At 47.6% G+C, this 21,277-nt stretch overlaps 1 protein-coding gene across 5 annotated transcripts in view; it reads left to right on the forward strand.

Moving 5' to 3' along the window:
* Window positions 1–20,986, forward strand: part of CD99 (CD99 molecule (Xg blood group)) — a 35,088-nt gene extending 14,102 nt beyond the window's left edge. Inside the window, exons 2-10 of one of the 5 annotated variants that reach the window (XR_004347981.1) lie at window positions 1,279–1,311; window positions 2,623–2,661; window positions 3,946–3,987; window positions 4,625–4,693; window positions 5,982–6,026; window positions 9,237–9,281; window positions 11,270–11,383; window positions 14,673–17,750; window positions 19,025–20,986. Coding sequence is in view for 4 of the 5 variants with exons in the window: in XM_032619113.1 (XP_032475004.1) it covers window positions 1,279–1,311; window positions 2,623–2,739; window positions 3,946–3,987; window positions 4,625–4,693; window positions 5,982–6,026; window positions 9,237–9,281; window positions 11,270–11,383; window positions 17,694–17,750; window positions 19,025–19,050 (548 nt within the window). In the remaining variant the exon portion in view is untranslated. Of the gene's footprint in view, window positions 1–1,278; window positions 1,312–2,622; window positions 2,740–3,945; window positions 3,988–4,624; window positions 4,694–5,981; window positions 6,027–9,236; window positions 9,282–11,269; window positions 11,384–14,672 lie in introns of all 5 variants that reach the window. The other 4 variants (XM_032619113.1, XM_032619114.1, XM_032619116.1 and 1 more) reach the window with 4 other exon arrangements.
* The last annotated feature ends 291 nt before the right edge of the window (window positions 20,987–21,277 follow it).

Raw genomic sequence — 21,277 nt, forward strand, 5'->3', positions numbered from 1 at the left:
GTAGAAGTGATATCATAGGGTATTTGTCTTTCCCTGTCGGACTTTCTTCCCTTAGTATGACAATCTCTAGGTCCATCCATGGTGCTGCAAATGGCGTGATTTCATTCTTTTTTACCTGCCTGCCTGTTCCTAATACACACATGGGAAATCGCACACACACAAATACACTTCCCAAACTACACGTAGACACACACGTGGGCACACGCCCAAACTACGCACGTGCACATACAAAACCCTACATATACACTTACACTACACACACCACAAATACACACATGCCAACTGCACTTAGACACACACATGTGCGCACACACATACCTACACAAATACACACATACAAACCACCCACATACCTACACACAAAACCCCATGGATCCCAAAGCACTCAGTAAACGGACACACACACACACACCCAATCGCTCACACACATAGCTGCACACACACAGACACACACACACGAGAGAGAGAGAGAGAGAGAGAGAGAGAGTGTTACGGGCTGACACCTGTCTGTGAGACATTCAGGGGCACTGAACACATTGCAACCTTCTTGAGGCCCCCGGGGATGAAGGTGGCTTGTTACACGCCCAGCACTTCCTGACATGGGACACGTGTGCTCTTTGCTTCTGCCCCTGCAGGACGATCCTCCGACCCGCTGTCACCCTCCTTTCCGCTGACCGGCCAGTGCAAGTGGACTGTTCCCCAATTCCCTAACTGTGCTTTCCTTCAATCCATCATTAATTGGATAGAAATAGAAATAGTATTGAAATTGCTTCAGTAAAGCGGTAGCAACAGGATAGAAGAACCGTGGAATTAAAGGCAGTTTTCCCCTTTCTCTGGGATCACAGGAAATTTAAAAGAAAATTTATCTTTTTCTGGGTTGCCTGGTGTGTCTACGAGAAGTACATTTTGGTCGCGTAATTACAGAGATGTTGCTAATCCAAGGGGTTTTTCTCTCCATGTTTTTTCTCCATCATGTATTGGAAATTGTTTCTCGCCTATTTCAAAACACCTGCTTTTTTAGACTAACGCACGTGCCGAATTATCATGGTTTCCCCCTAATTGAATTGCTGCTAAACTCTAAGGTTGTCCGTAATGTAAAACATAAGCTGACATATTCTTACGTTTACGCATGAGAGTACTTCAAATGAGAAATCACAGCATGTGATGCATTTTCAAAGCCGCCAGACATCTCAAAATCATGCCCTTTTTTAATTGTCTTCTTAATTTCCCAATTTACTTTTATTTGACTTATTTCTAATTGGACTCTTTTTCTTTTAGGCCAAGATTTTGATTTATCGCATGCCCTTGATGGTGAGTAACATTAAAACATTTTGTAAACTACAGGGAATATTTTATTGGACTATAGTAAATCTTTTAGAATATGTCTTACTGTGATAACTAGACTCACGTAGGACGAGGAAAATCAAGATGCCCTTGTCAGGGTAAATAAATCTTTTTTGGTGGAATAATTTCCACGCTCTGTGGTGGTGAATGAATGCCACGCGGGGTTGCCATGCGCTTGGGGAAGGGGCTGGTCCCCCGTGGGCTGGTTCCCCGTGTGCTCACTGATTCCATCCCTTGGCTGGTGGCTGACCCCAGTCTCTGCCTCTGCCTCACGTGCCTCTATGTTTTCCCATTTCCTTCTGATAAAGGCACTCGTCTCTAAGGGTCTGTGCTAATCCACTGTGACCACATCTTAACCAGTGTTATCTGCCGAGACACTGTTTCCAAATAAGGTCACGTTCTGAGGTTCCCAGTAGATGTGAATTTGGGGGCCCAGTATTCAACCGAAGACATCTTTTTTTTTTTTTTTTTTAATTGGAGTACGGTTGCTTTACACCGTTGTGTTGGTTTCTGCGGTACAGCAAAGTGAATCAGCTCTACGTATACATATATCCCCTCTTTTTTGGATGTCCTTCCCACTTAGGTCACCACAGAGCACTGAGTAGAGTTCCCTGTGCTCTACAGTAGGTCCTCGTCAGTTACCTAGTTTATACATAGTACTGTATGTATGTCAGGGCCCCAAGATATCTTTTCAACTCCTGGGGTCCGATGCAGAGGTGTGAGTCAAAACCGTGAGGGCGGTAATATTCCCAAAAGCCAGCGGGGGTTAAGTCTTGTTCTTGATGATAGAACCCTCACTGGCTGGTGGGGAGAGATGCCGGGGAGGTGTCTGTGGTCCTAATGGCCTCAGCCCACACTGCCTTGGTTGCCTGGGGGTCCCCAGGAGCAAAAGGTGTGCTACCCGTAGTGAACATGCACAGCCTTTGAGACGAGGGTCCCGTGTCCCTCCTTCTCCCACACAGGTCCCGGGCTCTCCCTCGTGTCCTGTGTTCTCCCAGGTTCCTCTTTCACTCACAGCCCCCCCACTTGGCCTCATGAGGTGGGAGGGGTCCTTGGTCTCGGTGGCAGCCATGGTCGACGTCATCCTATGTTCCTGTTGCCGTGGGTCCTCAGGGGCTCAGACTCGTCCTCCAGTGCTTGGCCACTGCCTGAACTGTCAGGAAAAAACGATGCTTCAGACGTTTTCTGAGTCTCTTTAAGGAAAACAGAACAGTGTCGGGAGTTGCTTTCTGTTTCCCAGCTGCAAGTTTTACTGACAGAAATGTCTTTTCTCTTTAGACAAGAAACCCACTCTGGCCCCACCAAAAAAAGCCACCGGTAAGAAGCAAAGGTGCCCAGCATGCAAACACAGCCGAGAAAATCGTTGTTGTGTGCCCCAGTTTTCCCAAGAGCTGGGTGAGACGTAGTCAGCGATTCACCGGCTCTGGATCCAGCCTGGTTAATATTTCAATTATGCTGTGATGCTGGTGCTTTCAAGTCCACAGCGGCTGTAAGAGAACGGACGCTGACACTTTGACGAGATGCGTTTGGGTCCCCTGGGAGGCATCTCAGGACGCCTTTTTCCTGAGTGTCTGTCCCTGGTTTTGGATACTCATTTCTTGGGAGGAACAGTTTTAGGACCCTGGGACCCTCGTATAACCCATGAGCAAACTTCGATCTCAGCCTCTAGGAGCAGCATACTAGCTGTCACTCACCCTTTCCAATAAAAGTCAGGAATCAGACCGATCATGGAATTGACCAAGGGTCACATTCATTGGTGGTTAGTCACCCACAGTAAAATCGATGCCCAGAGTTACAGAGCTCTTATCACTGATTTTTTAAAAAACGTGATAGCTCTCTTCAAATGTTGGGCTTCTCATCTAGAAGGGCATCTTAACAAGGAAAAAGGTAGCCTCGTTCAGAGCCAGGTCCTTGACCTGTGCAGGCACACGGAGGGTGCTGGACCAGTCCATTGAACAATGGACTTTGTACCATCACGCGCTCGCTGGGGCAGCAGCGGTGTTTCCCAGTCGTGACTCGTGATGGGTCAGGACCTCGTGTTGGGTGGATACACAAGCTCACCTAGATGTTGCTGGGACTTGCGAAGAGTCCTTAAAACTAAGAAGGCAACCTCAGAAGCCATCAGGAGTTGTCACACCATTTTGTCAAGCACACCTGGGTCAGTTGAATCATTTTCTTGGTAGGCACAAGCCCAGATCTGGCCACAGACTTCCCCCCTTATCTCGTAGTATCTACCTTGCAGAAGTTGTTCGCAACTTGGTAGGCGATGATGCTAGGATGAACAGTCCCCGGGGAAGAATTGTCTGCAGGCGGAAGTTGGAATTTCAACTCGGTCCATGGGGCGTACTTGATTTATAAGTTACTTCCATTGTTTTGGTTTGGTTTTGCCTTTTATTCCTTTCCATTCCTTTCCTTGGAGAGAAGGGTGATATGGATATGGTCAGGAATTTGCTTTTTCTGTTGAGACGTTGGTCAGACTGATATTCAGGAAAGTGTTTTGAGATGTGGAGATGCAGTGTTTCCTCCATGTATTTAGGAAGTCATTTCTGTTCCTCGTTTGACCCAGAACTTCAGTATTAACTCTCTGTTTTTCTTCTTTAGATGATAACTTCAATTTAGAAGATGCCCTTGGTGGAGGGAACAGTAAGTAGTACCTCTTAAATCTCCTATGTGTCTGACTTGCTTATTTATCATTGCAAAGAGGCTTGTCTCTTTTAAATAAGTCGAATTAGTTTTTACCACGAAAACCTAAGGAATAGATGTATTGTTTGTTGTGGTTGAGTTTTTTTGGCTTTTATCCGTTTGCCTGCTTTTATTTTAAAGCTCTTACAGTCTTTGGGGTGATATAAAACAAACTGAATATCCTTGCCAGGGCTGGCCTCGTGGGTGCGTAGGGTCACACAGGGCTCCACACTCAGAAGGACTTCCCTCCTTGGTGGACTGCTCTGTGGCCGCCATATTGAATTTCTTAGTACAGTTTAAGCAAGGGACTCTGCATTCTCATTTTGCCCTGGGCTCCACAAACTCTGTAGCTGGTCCAGCCGTCTGCTTTATTTTCTATTGGAAATACATGAATTTAAGTATTGCAGCTGGATGATGATGGAAAGAAATCCACAGGTGCCTGTGTGTATGGGTATCCCCATCATGACAAAGTACTTGCCCCGCCATGACAAAGGACATGCTTCCATTTCTAACTGTTTAGTAAACCATCTGTGTGCAAACGCACGTTTTGTTGTTTTGACTGCAAAGTGCTCCTAATTGCAGCTCCCCTCTTTTACAGATGACCCAGTGACACCCGAAGCACCCAAGCCAAAACCTAATCCAAACCCCAACCAGCCCGGCTCTTCTGGTAAGACCTTCTCGCCCCTGTGGGTCCTTATGTGTTTTTCAGAGTACAGCGATTTCCATGTCAGCTGAAAGGAGGTAATTTCAGATTTAGCACAATCTTACTGTGAACTCTCTGTGCAAGGTAATGCCAATCTTCCAGTCGTGGAAAACAGTTTTCAAAAAGATATTTTTGGTTCGGGTTTGATTTTTAGTTTGCTGATTTAACTTCCAAGGTTTTAATGGAAACTTTAAAAAATTAAATGTAAGATTTTAAATATAGAGAATCAATATGGAGAAAAGTATCAGCTTGTTCTTTCCCTTTAGAGAAGCTCTTGGTTTTTTTTTTTTTTTTTTAAAGGTTTTTGCCGCCTTTTTTCGGACACATTATAGTATTCTCTGAGTATTTGACCAACATCAGTGTTCTGAGTTGAATGGCTGTTGAAACTTCAGATTTTGAGTTGGCTTTTTTGATCGTTTATACATTTGTTTAATTTTTAATGCAGAAAAGTAGAAATACTGTCCGTCCTCTACCACAGTGAAGATGGTTATTCTCCCTAGTATTTTATATCAATTTAAATGAAACAGCTGTTAAGTAAAACTGTCAGTCTTTTATTCACACTGTGTCATAACATTATGTTTTGCTTATTAGTATCCATAAGCATTTTCTTATGTCATTTAATAATTTTTATCATATGACTTTTCTTGGCAGTTATATACTGTCATAACTAATCCCTAATTTTGAAAATGTTATGTTTCTCTGCTATTTTAGAAGTATGAGTTGCAAAGCAAGTTGAAGCCATCTTCATATGCTTTCTTATGGTTTTATTTCTTTTTTTTTAATAAATAAATAGTTTTATTTATTTGTTTATTTTTGGCTGCGTTGGGTCTTCGTTGCGGTGCACGGGCTTCTCATTGCGGTGGCTTCGCTTGTTGCGGAGCACGGGCTCTAGGCGCGCGGGCTTTAGTAGTTGCGGCACGCGGGCTCAGTAGTTGTGGCTCACGGGCTCTAGGTGCGCGGGCTCGGTAGTCATGGCGCACAGGCTTAGTTGCTCCGCGACATGTGGGATCTTCCCAGACCGGGGCTCGAACCCGTGTCGCCTGCATTGGCAGGTGGATTCTTAACCACTGCGCCACTGGGGAAGTCCAGTAATTGTATCTTTGAAAGATTCCTTCCATAGAGTAGTACGTTTATGGGGTTCCCCACCACCCCATGTCTGCTTTTGATTCTGATATGTTTCCCTTCACCCCAAGACATCAAGACACTCCCGACAGTTCTGATGTGAGACGTGATGCTGTCGTTTTCCTTCTAGGTGGCTTTTCGGATTCGGACCTTACTGATGGGACTTCAGATGGAGGTAGGGTTCCCCTTCTTTTTTTGTCTTTCTCTCTTTTTTTTTTTTTTTTGGCTGCGCCGTGCGGCATGTGGGATCTTAGTTCCCCGACCAGGGATTGAACCCACACCAGGAAGGGCGGAGTGTTAACCACTGGGCCGCCAGGGAAGTCCCTCAGTTTTTTTATTTTATATTGGAGTAGAGGTGATAATGTTGTGTTAGCTTCAGGTGTAGAGCAAAGTGAGTCAGTTCTACATAGACATGTGTCTATTCTTTTTCAAATTCTTTTCCTGTATAGGTTATTACAGAATATTGAGCAGAGTTCCCTGTGCTCTACAGTAGGTCCTTTTTCCACCTCTGTCTTTAAAATCTTAGGTCAATGTGGAGGCAAAGCAGTATTTAAATATAATAAATAAATAAGTATAAAATTAATATATGCTTAGAATAGTTATAACTTGATGAAATATAGTCATTTTTATGTATTTATGTATGTATAAATGATAGTATATATGTATGTTACATATAAATGTGTTTTACTATATTCATCTATTATGCATATGTAATCTAAAATAGGTATATGTGTAGTATATGCGTATGTAATATATAATGCAGAGCCAGACACAAGGTAAAGATCTTCTCCCCCAGGATTCCTTTGGGTCACCCTTAGGAGGTGGGGAAAGATTGTGTGTCAGCCTTGAATTGGGCGTCACTCTTGGCCCACAGCCTCCTAGGAGGGCTGCAAACTCAGAGCCTCAGGACCTCCACCTGCAGGGAAGCTCCTTCCATGGCAGTTAACTCCAGCTTCCCCCCCCAGGTAGAAAACCCTGGCTTCAGCCCCCAGTTTGGGAAATCTTTTATTTCTAACTCTGCCATCGAGCTCTGGTTCTTGTTTGTTTCATGGAGAATTGAGCGTAAACGGTGAATGATAATAATAAGATGATGTGAAGATTTCCCAGGAGGTGACCCATGGCTCTGACGTCCTTGGGGAGGGACTTCCATGCTCTGATGTCTCCCCACACTCCCGCCCTGACCCGTGTTCTTCCCCCTGCGTGTAAAATCTGTTCATTCTCCCTTCTCTTTTTAAGCATTTAGGTTATACCAGTTTCTTTTTTTTTTTATTATTATTTTTTTTTTTGCCGTACGCGGGCCTCTCACTGTTGTGGCCTCTCCCGTTGCGGAGCACGGGCTCCGGACGAGCAGGCCCAGCGGCCATGGCTCACGGACCCAGCCGTGCTCCGCGGCATATGGGATCTTCCCGGACCGGGACACGAACCCGCGTCCCCTGCATCGGCAGGCAGACTCCCAACCACTGCGCCACCAGGGAAGCCCAATACTTTTTTTTGAGTTTATCGTGGATGTACAGTATTGTATAAGTTTCAGGTGTATGACGTAGTGATTCAGTATTTTTCTAGGTTGTACTCCATTTAAAGTTATTATAAGATATTGGCTCTATTCCCTGTGTTGTGCAGTCTATCCTTGTAGCTTATTGATTTTATATATAGTAGTTTGTACCTCTTAATCCCCTCCCCCTATTTTGCCCGTCCCCCTGGGCACAGGCTGGAAACCACCCCTCCCTACTGGGAACCACTGGGAACCACTCGTTTGTTCTCTATATCGGTGAGGCTGCTTCTTTTTTGTTATTTTCACTAGTTTGTTGTGATTTTTAGATTCTGCACCAGTTTCTTGTACATATCTTTACGCTTTGATATTGGATGTCCTCCATGTGGTTCCCTTAAGGTGTTTTCTAAGAAGTAGGGTTTCTGAAAGGAGTTCCCACTTTTACATGCCTTCATGGGTTGCTAAATTGCTTTCCAGAATGGCTGGGATCGTTGATGGTCCCACTGGTAAGAGGACCATGTAAGAGATTGCTGGGTTCATTCCTCTCTGGCCTGCCTTAAATGTTACTGGAAACATTTTTGCTTTGAATCCTTGCTTGATGGAGTGCCATTGATGGACATCAATGGATGAACCAGCCATTGGTTCATCTGTTATAAGTCTGTTTCTATCAGTCACGCCCTTACGGTCACATGCTTTTTTATCATCTCGTTTGCCTTCTACCGGGAATGCCCCTACCTCCCCTCTTGAGCTCACATACCTTTCAGAGTAAACCCCTTCTACCCTGGTCCCCAAAGTCATGTCTACAGTGGCTAGCTGTCTACCTTCTAAATTGGTTTTCCGTTTATATTTACATCTCTAGGTGCTGTACAAGATCGCCCCACTTTGAGGAGTGTAACAGACAGGATTCTAGTTTGATACCCGTGTAACGTGCTCTTACCCACTGAATGTAACAGGCCGTGCGCTGGCTCTGTAGCCGCGTAACATGCAGCCCCTCCTTTGTAGCAGGCAGTGTTGCTCCATAGCCATGTAACATGCAGTGCCTGTGTGACTATACTGTAAAGACACACTGGGAGTGACCGGCTGACATTAAACAAAGCTAAAGGCACCCTCACAAGTGTACAGTCCACTGGGCGGATTCCTGGTTTGTGCACTAATAATTGTACAAGCATCAGCTTAACATCAAGTACCAGGAATTGCCTGGCAGTCCAGTGGTTAGGACTCTTCGCTTTCACTGCCGAGGGCGCGGGTTCAGTCCCTGGTCGGGGAGCTAAGATCCACAAGCTGAGTAGTGTGGGCAAAAAGAAAAGACAAAATGAGACAAACAACAACAAAAACATCGAGTATCCGTTGGCATTAAATGTGGAAAAAGTAGAGGGGGTGGTGAAGTGGTATCCCTTAGCCCCGGGGAAAGGACGAATGAAGACCATACCCAGAGGTGGTGGGTCCCTGGATAGCACATGGCTGACAACCACCCCTAGTGAGACTGGGGGGCGTGAGAGTTAACAGGAATGTGCCTGGGATGACCCCATAGCCATGCGAGGGTCTCAGGTGGGCTCTGAGGCCCTTGCTGGGTTTCTCCCCGAACCCCTGGGGGACTTTGAAGACTCAGTGGGTCTCCTGGGGCCCACCATGGGGCCAGGGGGTTGAGTCAGGTGCCAAGCCTGGATTTCAGGGACACGGGAGCAAGACAGGTGATACCGCCCGCAGAACGAGGACAGCCCCTCCCAGCAGTGGAAAGGGACACCCTGATATTAATGGCCTCGTCAATCCCACGGTCATTTCTCTTAAGGAACCTTCACAACCCAGGGTCAGAGGAGCTGGTCCTTGGTATGAGTTTTCGGTTACCGAACGTCTTCCCAGCGCCATTTGTCACCAAGCCTCGTTCCTCTCTTACAGGAGGCGGTGATGGCGGCAACCAGAGGCCTGGAGGGGCGGAGCAGGGTACGTACCCCTGGTTCCTGATGTCCTGGGTTCCTCACGTGTACTATTGAGGAAAGCAGGAGCCAGTGGTCACAGCCTCACTTTTAGTATTTGCAGCGTCATCTGAAAGATACTGGAACGAAGAATGGTTCTCTGGACATGCGTTCCAAGGGGGCTCAGCGGAAACGCAGGCAGACCCCAGAGATGCTGGGATTCAGGTCCAGACCACCGCAGTCAAGCAAATATCGCGATACAGCAAGTCACATGAATTGTATGGTTCCCCAGTGTATCTGAAAGTGACGTTTACATTACACTGTAGTCTGTTCAGCGTGCAGTGGCATTATGGCCAAGAAAAAACACCACGTGCAGGCCTAAATTTATAAAACTTTTTATGGCTAATAAATGCTCACCACCCTCTGAGCCTTCAGCGAGTCATAGGGGTAACATCAGAGATCACGGATACCGTCACAAACAGAATCATAATGAAAAACTTGAAATAGTAGAATTAGCAAAATGTGATACAAAGACGTGAGGTGGGCAAATGCTGTTGGAAAAATGGCGCCGATAGACTTGCCTGGAGTAGGGTGGCCACAAACCTTCAATTTGTTAAAAAAAAAAACAAAACAGGGCTTCCCTGGTGGCGCAGTGGTTGAGAGTCCGCCTGCCGATGCAGGGGACGCGGGTTCGTGCCCCGGTCCGGGAAGATCCCACACGCCGCGGAGCGGCTGGGCCCGTGAGCCATGGCCGCTGAGCCTGCGCGTCCGGAGCCTGTGCTCCGCAACGGGAGAGGCCGCAGCAGTGAGAGGCCCGTGTACCGCCAAAAAAACCCAAAAAACAAAAAAACCCAGTGTCCGTGAAGCGCACTAGCTTGAGGTCTACCTGCTACCAACGGGACCTGCATTTTAAGTTCAGTCGCCCTCCCAAGGTGCCCTAAGAAGGAACGCCACCCATATTACCCAGGGTCCTCCAGAGAAACGGGACCACTAGGATGTATAGAGATGAGTAGAAAGACACTTACTGTAAGGAGTTGGCCCACGTAGTTACGGAGGCTGAGAAGGGTCTCGATCTGCTGTCTGCACGCCAGATACTCAGGGAAGTGGCCAGTGAGTCCCCATGCAAAACACCGACAACCAGGACAGCGAATGGCGTAGGTCCCAGTCTGAGTCCAAAATCCCAAGAAGCAGGATCACCGATGTCCAAGGGCGGGAGAAGACAGACGTGCCAGCTCAGGCAGAGAGCAAATTGTCCCTTTTTGATCTAATCAGACCCTCAATGGATTGAACGATGCCCGTCCACGTTGGTGAGGGCTTTTACCCCGGCTAACGGGTTCGAATGTTATTGTTTCTGGAGACGGCCACACGGACACATCCAGAAATAAAGTGTTCCCAGCTGCCTAGCAGGCCCTGGCCAGTCCAGCTGACACGTACGATGAACCATCCATCACACCGTCCTCCTTTTTTTTCACGGGGGAGGATGTCTTGTGCACCTGCCGTGTCAAGAAACAGCTGTAGATGTGGGACGGATGCAGGTAGTTTTAGAATTCTTGGTGGGGGGTGGAAACCCCGTCACCGTAGAGCACGTGAGACTAACGAAGAGGTGGGCGACTTTGATTTTTCAGAAGGTACATGAAGAGACGGCCATCTGGCTGCTTGAGGTCACACGGCCTCTGAATGGTCCCCGCTGGGCCCCCTTCCACTGTGGATTTATCACCCACCTGAGACCTTCCTCACTGAGCTGGGAGGACAGCTGAGCTGGTCCTAGGGGTGGGGAAGAGATGGGGCTTGGCATCCCACTGGGAGCCAGTTCTTGGATTGGAAACAGCTCGCGTAGTAAAATGAATTCCGATGTGGCTCCGGAGTGACAGGCCCTCCGTGGTTACCGGAGCCCCCGCCTCTCAGGCCTCAGCCCCACCCTCTTCCTCCGGGCAGGGCCGCCAGCCCCCGGCCCCGTGGTCCGTCCGCGAGGGTTACGTGTTTGCCTGTCATGGTGTCCTGTGCTTCCTTCCACAGCCGAGTCCCCGGGGGTGGTCCCTGGGATCATCGGTGCGGTTGCAGTCGCCGTGGCCGGGGCTATCTCCAGCTTCATCGCCTACCAGAAGAAGAAGCTGTGCTTCAGAGAGAACGGTAAGGTGTTCACCGCCACGTCCTTTCCGTGGGGCCTGGCTACTTTGAAAAGCGTGCTTTCTTTTAAAAAAAAGAACTAAAAAGCAGAACTCAGGTTGGCACGAAACACGTGGAAGGCGGCCGAGGGGGTCCTGAAGTGGCTAGAAAACTGGGATCTGACTCTGTGGCTTTGACCCCAGCGTCTCCTGCATTTAGCCATGTGAGCTGGTGCAAGTTACTAACCATTCCATTTTGGGGGGCGGGCGTCCCCATAACGAGGAGAGAGGATAGTCTGCACTTTACAATTTTTGCGAAGATCAATAAGGTCATGTGTGAAGGTCAATAAGGTCATGTGTGAAGGTCAGTAAGGTCATGTGTGAAAGTCTTGACACGTTGCCTGGGAGAGAGCGAGTGTTGAAGAAATGTTAGTTCTTACGATTCATTCATTGTTATTTACATGGACCGCCGAATACCACCGTTACCAGCACAGAGATCGGAATTCCATCACTGGGCATTTTGGGACTTTGTACTCAAATGCTAGGTTACTTAGGATTCGTCCTGACATCAGTGAGTTCTACTGTTCTGAGCACAGTTTATGTTTGTGCATCTCTGGAAGGCTCTGTCTAGGTCTTGCTTTGAGAACCAGTGAGGGCTGGGTTGCGATGTTTGTGGTGGCCCCATGGACCGTGGCTGCCCATCCTCCATGGAGGAGGCTTGTGGTATCTGAACTTCCCTTCTGTGTATGACCCTAAGTCCTTATCCATACTTTGCCATTGGCCATTGGTGTCATCTGCCTAAAGGACCCTTTCCTGAGGGTTCTTGGGAAATTCCCAGAAGACTTGATGGAGGCCAAGTTACCCTCTAGGGATGGAGTTTAGCCTTCATCTTCCATCATTCCAGATTCCTAGGTTCACAAACACTACTTATAGCCTGAAATTAAAAGTCTGACACAGCGTTTGGATTCAGACACCTAAAATAAGAGGCCATTTTTGTGCCCCTCTGCTAGCAGTGGAGGGTAAGGGTGCCTGAGTGCATCTTATTTCCCTCATGTGAGTGGGTCGCCTTCCATCTGGCCGCACTCAGGAAAGTGTGGTTGGCTGGCGGGATGGCGAGCGTCCAGCAATGCTCAAATGGACAGATGACCAAGTTCCAGGAGATACTTATAAAAGATCTACAGTTAGAACCGAGTGGGGCCTCAAGATCATCCTTTCCGATCCGTGTTTACAAAGACGCAGAGTCGAAAGCAGACCTTTTGCTTCTCCTAGAACGAGCAAAGACTTAAAAGACTAGGGATTCGATAGAAGTGAATTTCTGTTTCCTTTTCAATCACATTTTCCCCTTTCTCTGAAGATGCTCAAACTCAGAGCTTGACGCTCAGCCAGGAGAGGAAGGCGCTCTCTAGGCAAGATGCACAGGAAGTCCTGGCCCCAAGATTTTCTGAAAATCTTCAGGTGAACCCCAGTTGGACTCTGGAATTACAAAGCATTTCTGTTACCGTGTGGATGGGATATATGACTCTCTGGATGTTCGTATGTCAAGACACAGGGATTTGAGGAAACACCCAAGAGTCTTAATAGACTTGACATCATCTAACATTTGGAAAAGGGATTCAGAAATTGGGAAAACCAAGTGTTCTGCATCCCACCCTACCCCACCCCTGGGTCTTGGTCTTGGGTTCAGGCACTCTTCCCCCATTGCAGGGGGAAGGGGTGGGCATGGAAACGGAAAGCTTCCCGGGTAGAAAGAGTTGAACGTACGATTTTCAAAACCAAAAGCGAACTTTCTGAAGAACTGGCTCAGAGCAGGCGAGGATTCAACTTTTGCTTCCGGAGAGGCTGGCTACATTCATTTCCCTAGAATATGTCCTTCAGTCTGTCTTCGTAGGCTGAATTAACATTAGGTGTGACTTTTAAAATTTTTGCTTTGCTTTGTGGTTTTCACAGGTCTATGGTCTTGGGCTGATGTAGATGCACAAAGAAAAAGGAAAAAGAAAAAGGGGGGGTGAACCTTCATGAGGGAAGGGAGCGGGTATTTCTGATTTCAGTAATTAAGCACTTTTGTCTCCAGCTGTAAAGTGTCCAGCATCGACCCAGAGAAACTTAGGTCCCTTTTCTCATATAAGCACCGAGTCTAATGCGAACAGTGAGCGTCTTTCTGACTACGTGGGTAGATATTGCTGTTTATAGACCTGCCTTATAAAATGAATTCAGCGTTTGTTGTCAGTTACGTGTTTTTATGAACCGAGATGGCCAGGTATCGGGTACATGACGATGCTAGACCTTTTCAGGTCCGTGCAGGACTGTTATAGGTTTTATTTCTGGGGTGGTTATCTTAAGGCGTGCAGTTGTGAGCTTGGAGATTTCGTCAGAGGGATGTGGCTACAGCGTGTACAGTGAGCTCGCGTCCTTGGAGGAAGCGTGGTTTGGGGTAAACCATTATTCTCTGAGTGTGGCGGTTTGCAGAGTGACTTTCCAGGACCTCGTTGTTGTATTGAATTTTGTAGTGTCTGTTGAATTTGCGCCAAGCTTCCTCTCGAGAGCACTTACGGGGGAAGCAGATGTGTTTTCCCGACGTGGAGATACATCAATCTAGTACCGTCAGTCTTGATATATACTTAGTTAAGAGCTTCTCCGTGTTACGTTTTGTGAGAAGGTATGAGGAAACCTCCACGGCCAGCAAAGTTTCGTAGCTCTGTCCTTTATTCCTAAAGCTTTGAAGTTGTGACTCTAGGAGTTTAATCTGGTTTTCTTCCAAGTGATGCAGGCTGGCCTCTTAAAGCCGTTTTGGGACGCAGGCTTCTGGTTGATGTGTGTCTTTGCGTTTTCGTGGGTTGGGTTCCAGTCACCAGTTTAAATAATGGGTGATGCTGAGACTGACCCGCTGGGACAGGGCACAGTGTTTGGTTGTTGTCACTGGATGTGGTCGATAGCTGATTCTCGTTGCTCACTGCACATCCGCCAGCTGCTTCCCTTGTCCTTGATGGTAGCAGATTCTTGCGGCTTTGGTGAAATGAGCTACTGGCATGTCCTCTCCCTCCCTTCTTTCCTTCCTTCCTTCCTCCTTCCCTTCCTTCCTTCCCTCCTTTCCTCCCTGCCCCCCTTCCCTCCCCCCACTTAATTCTGGTGTCCACTCTGTGATGCTCTGCTCTGTCAGCCTGTCTCCTCAACTTCTGAGCCCAGAGGGCATCTTCCTAACAGCTCTCACTGCTGCCTGGGCTGTGGGCACACACCGGAAGCAGATCTTTCGGACGTTTACTTCTCGTTGTTTGTTTGTTTCTCTTTCACTTTCCTTCTCTGACCTTCCGTTTCAGATGAGTCGAAGACCTAGGGATGAACAGAAAACCCCAGGCGGGGCCTCAAGATCATCCTTTCCGATCCATGTTTATCTACCAAGATGCAGAGTCGAAAGCAGACCTTGTCGTTTGTCCTTTTCCTTATTAGTAAAACTGCCACAGTGATGTGTTTCTCCCAGACCAGATGCCATACCTTGAATCCTATATGTTTTCTCCCTTCACGGTGTACAGAAGCGTATGATATTATATTTTAAGGCCCAGGTAACTTCAGAATAAGGAAGAGAAATGCAGACATTTCCTTTTAAAGTGAAACCCAACGGAAAGAAATGGTACCGGCGGGGGCTTCCATGAACAAACCAGGTTTCTCAGCATCCCCCATCCTTGCCAGTGGATCCTGCAGGGGGTGAGCTGTCCTGTTTTCAGAGTCCTGGGGCAAAGCCGGCCCTGGGTCATAGGGTTTCATCTTTCACGCTCATGATGGAATTTTTAACCTTCTGATTCCATAGCCTCTGGATTTTTATGGTCCATTTCCATGAAGTATTTCCTAACTCTTTCTCAGATCAGTTTTTGCCAATTATGTGAATTTCCCAGTTCGCAGCGGGTGAAAAAAAAAATCCACATATTTAGGCAAAACCTAAAAATCTCACGATCTTAAATTTCTGAGGTCAGTGGAGAGGTGAGTGTTGGGATCTTGACACCCTAGAATTCTTGCATCCTTGTATATCCCCGTAAGCATGGAAGTCATCGCTGCATTTTTTTTTTTTTTTTTTTTTTCTTTTTAACATCATACCATCTCCTTCTTGTGCTGGCTTCTCGGACTTCCCTGGTGGCGCAGTGGTTGAGAGTCCGCCTGCCGATGCAGGGGACACGGGTTCGTGCCCCGGTCCGGGAAGATCCCACACGCCACGGAGCGGCTGGGCCCGTGAGCCATGGCCGCTGAGCCTGCGCGTCCGGAGCCTGTGCTCCGCAACAGGAGAGGCCACAACAGTGAGAGGCCCGTGTACCGCAAAAAAAAAAAAAAGAACCCTGCAACGGAGGCTCTTCGTGCCCCTCCCGTGGGCCTGGTCATCTTCCACCGGTCACCTTGATGGCCTTGACAGTGGTCACCTTGCCGGCCGTCTGGGTCTTTGAAGAAAGCGTCTGCAGATTTCTTGGTTCTGATGAAATAAAGCCCGTGTCCCGGTTAGCACAGGGGTGCATTTAAATCGAATCTCTGTGCCCCAAGAATGAAATCCTGGGTGTGGACTACAGATGAGACCCTGCCGGTCAGTGGTCTCTGGGGTCTGCCTTTGGCCCCCAGTGCCTGCTGTGTTTACATAAACAGCCCGCACACAGAGTAACCCCTAAAGCTGCCATTGCTGTAATTGCCTTCATAGCTCAAGTGGCTCCTGGCTTAAAAGAAAGGCATGTGAGTTGCTTTGGTTTTGAGTTTGAGATGTGGTGTGTTTGGCCTTCTAAGTGTTGGGGTTGCAGCGGGAAGATGCACCTGGTGGAGCCCGGGTCTCCTCTTAGGGGTCCATGGGGTTGGGTTGGACGCTTGGCATCGGGGAATCCGGCCCTGCATCCCTGACCACGTGGCTCCGGCTAAACGGGATCCCAGGTGGCCGATCCTTTTCCCCGCCCACGAAGCACCCACCCACTCTCAGGCTCTCCCCAAATGCTGGGCGTTGGTGACACCAACATCAAAACTGGGTGTGCCGGCATCCCCTCCCCCTCTCCCCAAATGTCTCTTCAGATAATGGATTGAACATGTCTTTTACTTGTTAGAAATAACGTTTGGCCCCAAATGGATTTGGGTTCGGCTGTACTTTATTATTTCCCGGGGCATTTCTTTTTTTCTTTTCCTTGAACATACCTAGATATAGGGTTTCTGGGGACCCATTAGAATATTTTTACCGGGTTTTGTCTTCCTTTGTTTTTCTTTTGGTAGGGAGATTCTTTGTCATGTGAAATTAAAGCACATTTAGGATTTCGCGTCATAATAGTTGACTCTACAATGTGAGTGTGTTCAGAGCCTGCCTCCTACCCGGCCAGCAGAAGACGTGACATTGGCAGTGACCGCCCTGCAGTGTTTTCACAGATCTCTTCAAACTCTCTCCTCTTTGGGTGTTTCTCTTTCTTTCTTTGTCATCTTAGAATTTTGGTCTCTGACTGGGGTCTCCTTTCGTGGTTGGGGGAAAGGGTGGTGGCTCACGGAATCCATTTCATACAGACGGGGGGATGCGTGTTTCTGGGACCGGGATGAAAAGTGGTGTTGGGTGTTCCCGCGTGATGCTAACCCCAGATGCTTCTGTTTTGCAAAAATCAAAGCTTCGGGAATATAGGAGAACGGTCGTCATGGGTCCCGTGAGCTACTTCAGTCCTCTTCACGTCATACGTGCTTCCGTGTCCCTTCCCAAGCATGCAGTAAAGAAATAAACGTGTTCTGACTGGGAATCTCTCCTGCGTTTTTGTTTGTTTCTAACTGAAGTAGAGTTGGTTTACAACGCTGTGTTAATTTCTGCTGTACAGCAGTGACTCAGTTACACACGTATATGTTCGTTTTCATATGCTTTTCCGTGATGGCTTATCCCAGGATACCGAATCGAGTTCCCTGTGCGCTACAGTAGGGCCTTGTTGTGGCTCCATCCTCTGCTCATCTCAGTCTCCCACTCCATCCCGCCCTCAACCCTGTCGTCCCGTCCTGTCCCCCGCCCCACTCGCCCGTGCATTTTGAATTCTGTCGCCTCACACTGTATGCTGGGAGATCGTTTCGGGGGGGCCGGCGGGGCGCGGCATGGTCCTCTTTGCGTTGATGTGAGTGTATTCGAAAACTTTTGGAGTAGAAATTGGGAAATGAAATGATAGACCGAGAAAGCATGGGAGCGAAGAAACCAGACCCCGCGAGGTGCCCTTCATGCCCTGATGACCAGGGCGGGTCCTCTGCTTGGGGGCAGCGGATGGAGACAGGAGGTGGGAGGCCAGTTCAGCTTGAGAGTGACCATCAGGGTGCGTTGTCTTGGTATTCACCCTCCTGGGGCGTTTTGTTCTTGCTTGCAGCTGACCAAGGCGAGATGAACATGGAGAACCATCAGGGCACCAACGCCGAGCCACCCGGTAAGAAGCGCCCCGAGTGGCCCCCTCCCGCCCCCCCGCGGGTCTGTTTTACCTCCTCTCACCACTGTCCTGCTCAGATTCTTGGATGGGATCCTTTGTGTCTCGAAGTTTTCAAGGGGGTTCTCTGGGGAGATGCTACATAGACTTTCCGGGGCTTGAGGCTTCTGATGAGACCTAAGTCTGCTTCAAGTTCTCTTTAAATGTCGGCTGGGAGAGTTTTCCAAGTGTCGCCCCACTGCCACATGGCCGGAGTCGTCAGCTGGCCGGATTGCATCTTCTGAGATGCACCTTTTACAGCATTTTCACGTGCTGAGGTCACTTTTACAGACTCCTCCCAACCTGGTGGAGAATTGGACCAAGAACAGGAGGTGGTGCAAATGATGGAAACTTCTCAGGGCCAGAGGTGGGACGTTCAGTGATTAGAACCACTTCTGAAAATGGCAGGACAACACAAATTCTGTGTCTATACACCTGTGTGTGTTTCTTTCTTTCGTGTGTGTGTATGTGTGGAGACCCACTCCTTTGCCCAAGAAAGGCAACATTTATTGCCTGTGGAATTGACCTAAGTTTTGGTTTTTTTTTTTTAAAGTTTTTGGCCACACCCCACGGCATGCGGGATCTTAGTTCCCCAACCAGGGATTTGAACCCATGCCTTCTGCGTTGTAAGGCAGACTCTTAACCACTGGACCGCCGGGGAAGTCCCGAGATTAGTTTTTAGTGAAAAGTTAACATAGTTTTAATTCTAAAAATACGGACTTTTAGGAAGTGTCTAGCTCGTTGCTCTTTCAAGTAAGGGAAGGATGTGTAACATGAGCTATCGTTTTTTAAGCACAAGAAAATGCGAAAGAGACCTCCAAAACAGAAATGAACTGATCCGAAAATCTTAGCCCTGCCTTGTTGTAAATGAACCAACGCCGTGGACCCTCATCTGCAGAGTTATTTATTCTGAAGTTTGTAGTTTACAGACATTTCTTACCGTCTCAGAGAAGTGGCTAGTAGAGAATGCCTCTTCTTAGTTTCTTGCTACTTTTCCCGAAGTGTCCGTTTTTTACGAGTGACCGTGGCATCTTAGTATGAAATTTACTGAATTGTTTTTCTAACCGGTTAGATTTAGTTTTTGCTTTCTGTCAGGAGCGAGTTTTGAGCACACTTCTATCTTCTGTAGAAACAGAGTCACCCGCTTCTGGAATTTTCCACCTGCAGGTACTCGCGTGCTTGTCGGGGCCGCTGGGGATGCCTTGTAAAATCTGTTCTCGTGTCTTGGTCCTCTGCAGTTCAACAGACCCTTCTGGAGAAGTAGGAGGTCGGCAGCCAAGTGATTCATAGCAGGATCTCGAGCTGGCCTGCTGAGCCTCTCCAAAGATCGCCTGCAGGGACAGAGCGGCCCCGCCGGAAACAAGCCCCGGCTTGTCTGTGCCTTTGCTCAACTTGGGATCCCTAGTTTGAATCTTGAGGTGCGTCACCACCGTGCTGGGTGGGTGAGATTGACTTGTGATGAGTCTTGCCTCCAGAGGGGAATTACACTCACCTTCTCCGCGGCCCTGAGGGGTTTCCCGTGTGCTGTGAAAGGCCGACCGACCAAGTCCCCGTCATTCAACCCCACTGAAGTTCCCCAAACAGAAACTCCGCGCTGTTTACAAATTGCCTGTAGATTGAATGCGTCTGAACCTCTGCCAACATTGACCTTTTTATAGAGTGAGGTAAGCCTTCAGCTAGTTTCCTCAAAAGTTCTTCCATTTACTAGGATTTCTTTTTTTTGCCCACACCAAACTAATAAAAAGGAATTAGAAACCAAGTACTTTTTACTTAATGTTTTGCCATGGGGTGACTTTTAAAAAAGGTTGTGAAACTAGTGGGATGGATCCCCTGTTCCCTTCTGTGGGGCTGTAAGACAGACGATCACGCTAAGTGCTCGCTCCTTATAACATCTTGCAACGAACGGAATGCCTACTCTTCTCCCGGTAACAAACGATGACTTCTCCACCTTTAGAAGCACTTCCCCCGTTTAGGACAGCGCACGCACTGCACAGCGCCCAGAATGCTTGCTTTTATACAGAAGGGCTTTGCGTGGACTCTTGTGTTCATCTCGGGAAGTGCAGAAGCCCTGGTGTTGCAGATGGGCTGGACCCCACCCATAGACTACCCTCCACGGAAATGTTAGCTTCCAGTGGCACAGGCTTGCCTCGTCTAAAGCTCTTAGGATAGTAACCCAGAGCAGTGGCGGTTTCCTGGGAAGACTTCCTCTTGTCACGGATGATGGTGTAAAGAACTGTTGTGTGTTTCACATCAGCCTCTACAGGTTCAAAGGTATGACGTTAGCTCGCCTGCGTGGGCTGCCTCCGCAAGTCACCTAACTTGGGAGAGGGCTCCTGTGAGGTATGAGTCATGAATGCTGGGTCTTTCTCACTTCTGAAGCTCAGAAACTCTGCCAGTAGTTTGAGGGGTAGGCATCTGAGCCAACCCCTGCTGTTGAGGACTCAACCCCTCTCCACGCCCGTATCCTTTCTGTGACCTCTCCTCACTGCGTTATCTAAAAGCGTTTGGAGTTTCTTTCTCAAGGTATTGCTGGAGACCGTCGTCTGGCTCTTTAACTTGCTCTGTCTCTGACACTATGATAACTTTTGAGTAAATGAAATGGTGTAAAAAAAAAAAAAAGGATTGGCTATTTATCATATCCATTCATTGCTGCATTAAACAAATACCTATGACCTGGTGTGCACAGTGGTGAACATGACATTCGGGATTCTACAGGATGGAACAAAATAAATGACATCCATCCATGGATGGGGTCGGCCAGTTGTCGAGAGCTGAGGGCCAGGTTGGTCAATATGCTTGGGTTCCCTCGCTAACTGGCTCAGCGCACCTGGGTACAAAGGTAGAGAGCGTCCATGTTCTCCCCAGTGAGTCGTCACGGGTTGCCTTTGAGGTCAAGATTGTGCTCACTGACTTGCTTCGTAATAACAAGAAACGCATAAAGTCTTTTTGTAACTCTGAATAACATTGGCATTTTTATAAGCATTGCAATCATACTATAAGCATAAATGCCTCATTAAAGAAGAGAAGAGTGAAAGGATGGGTATCTCTTTAAGGATATGAAACTATGACTCATTCACAAATAAGGATACATTTAAGAAATACGTCAGCTAGGCTTTTCTTATGGATGGTGGATGTACATTGTTGTAGACTCGGGTTAATTTCATGTTCACATTAAAATAAACATGATTTTATCAAAGGTCTGTCTTTTGAAAAATTGAATTTAAATTATGTGGCTTGGATCATTAAATACTTGGCATGACGATTGCTTTTTAAAATCATTTTGGAGCTCCCATATGAAGAAATCACAGTCCAACAGATTTTGAAATCAACATAAAGATTTTATTTAAGGGCCAAAGGGAGACAATACCAGTGGAGGATTTGTTACAAGTCTGGGTCATAATGGATTTGATTAACCCACTTAAGCTGTGACCAAGTTTTTGCTGTCAAGATGCTGCAATGAATATCTCTGTAAGCACATTTTTGTGGCTCTG

The sequence above is a fragment of the Phocoena sinus genome, chromosome X, assembly GCF_008692025.1.
Source record: "Phocoena sinus isolate mPhoSin1 chromosome X, mPhoSin1.pri, whole genome shotgun sequence".
Lineage (NCBI taxonomy): Eukaryota > Metazoa > Chordata > Mammalia > Artiodactyla > Phocoenidae > Phocoena > Phocoena sinus.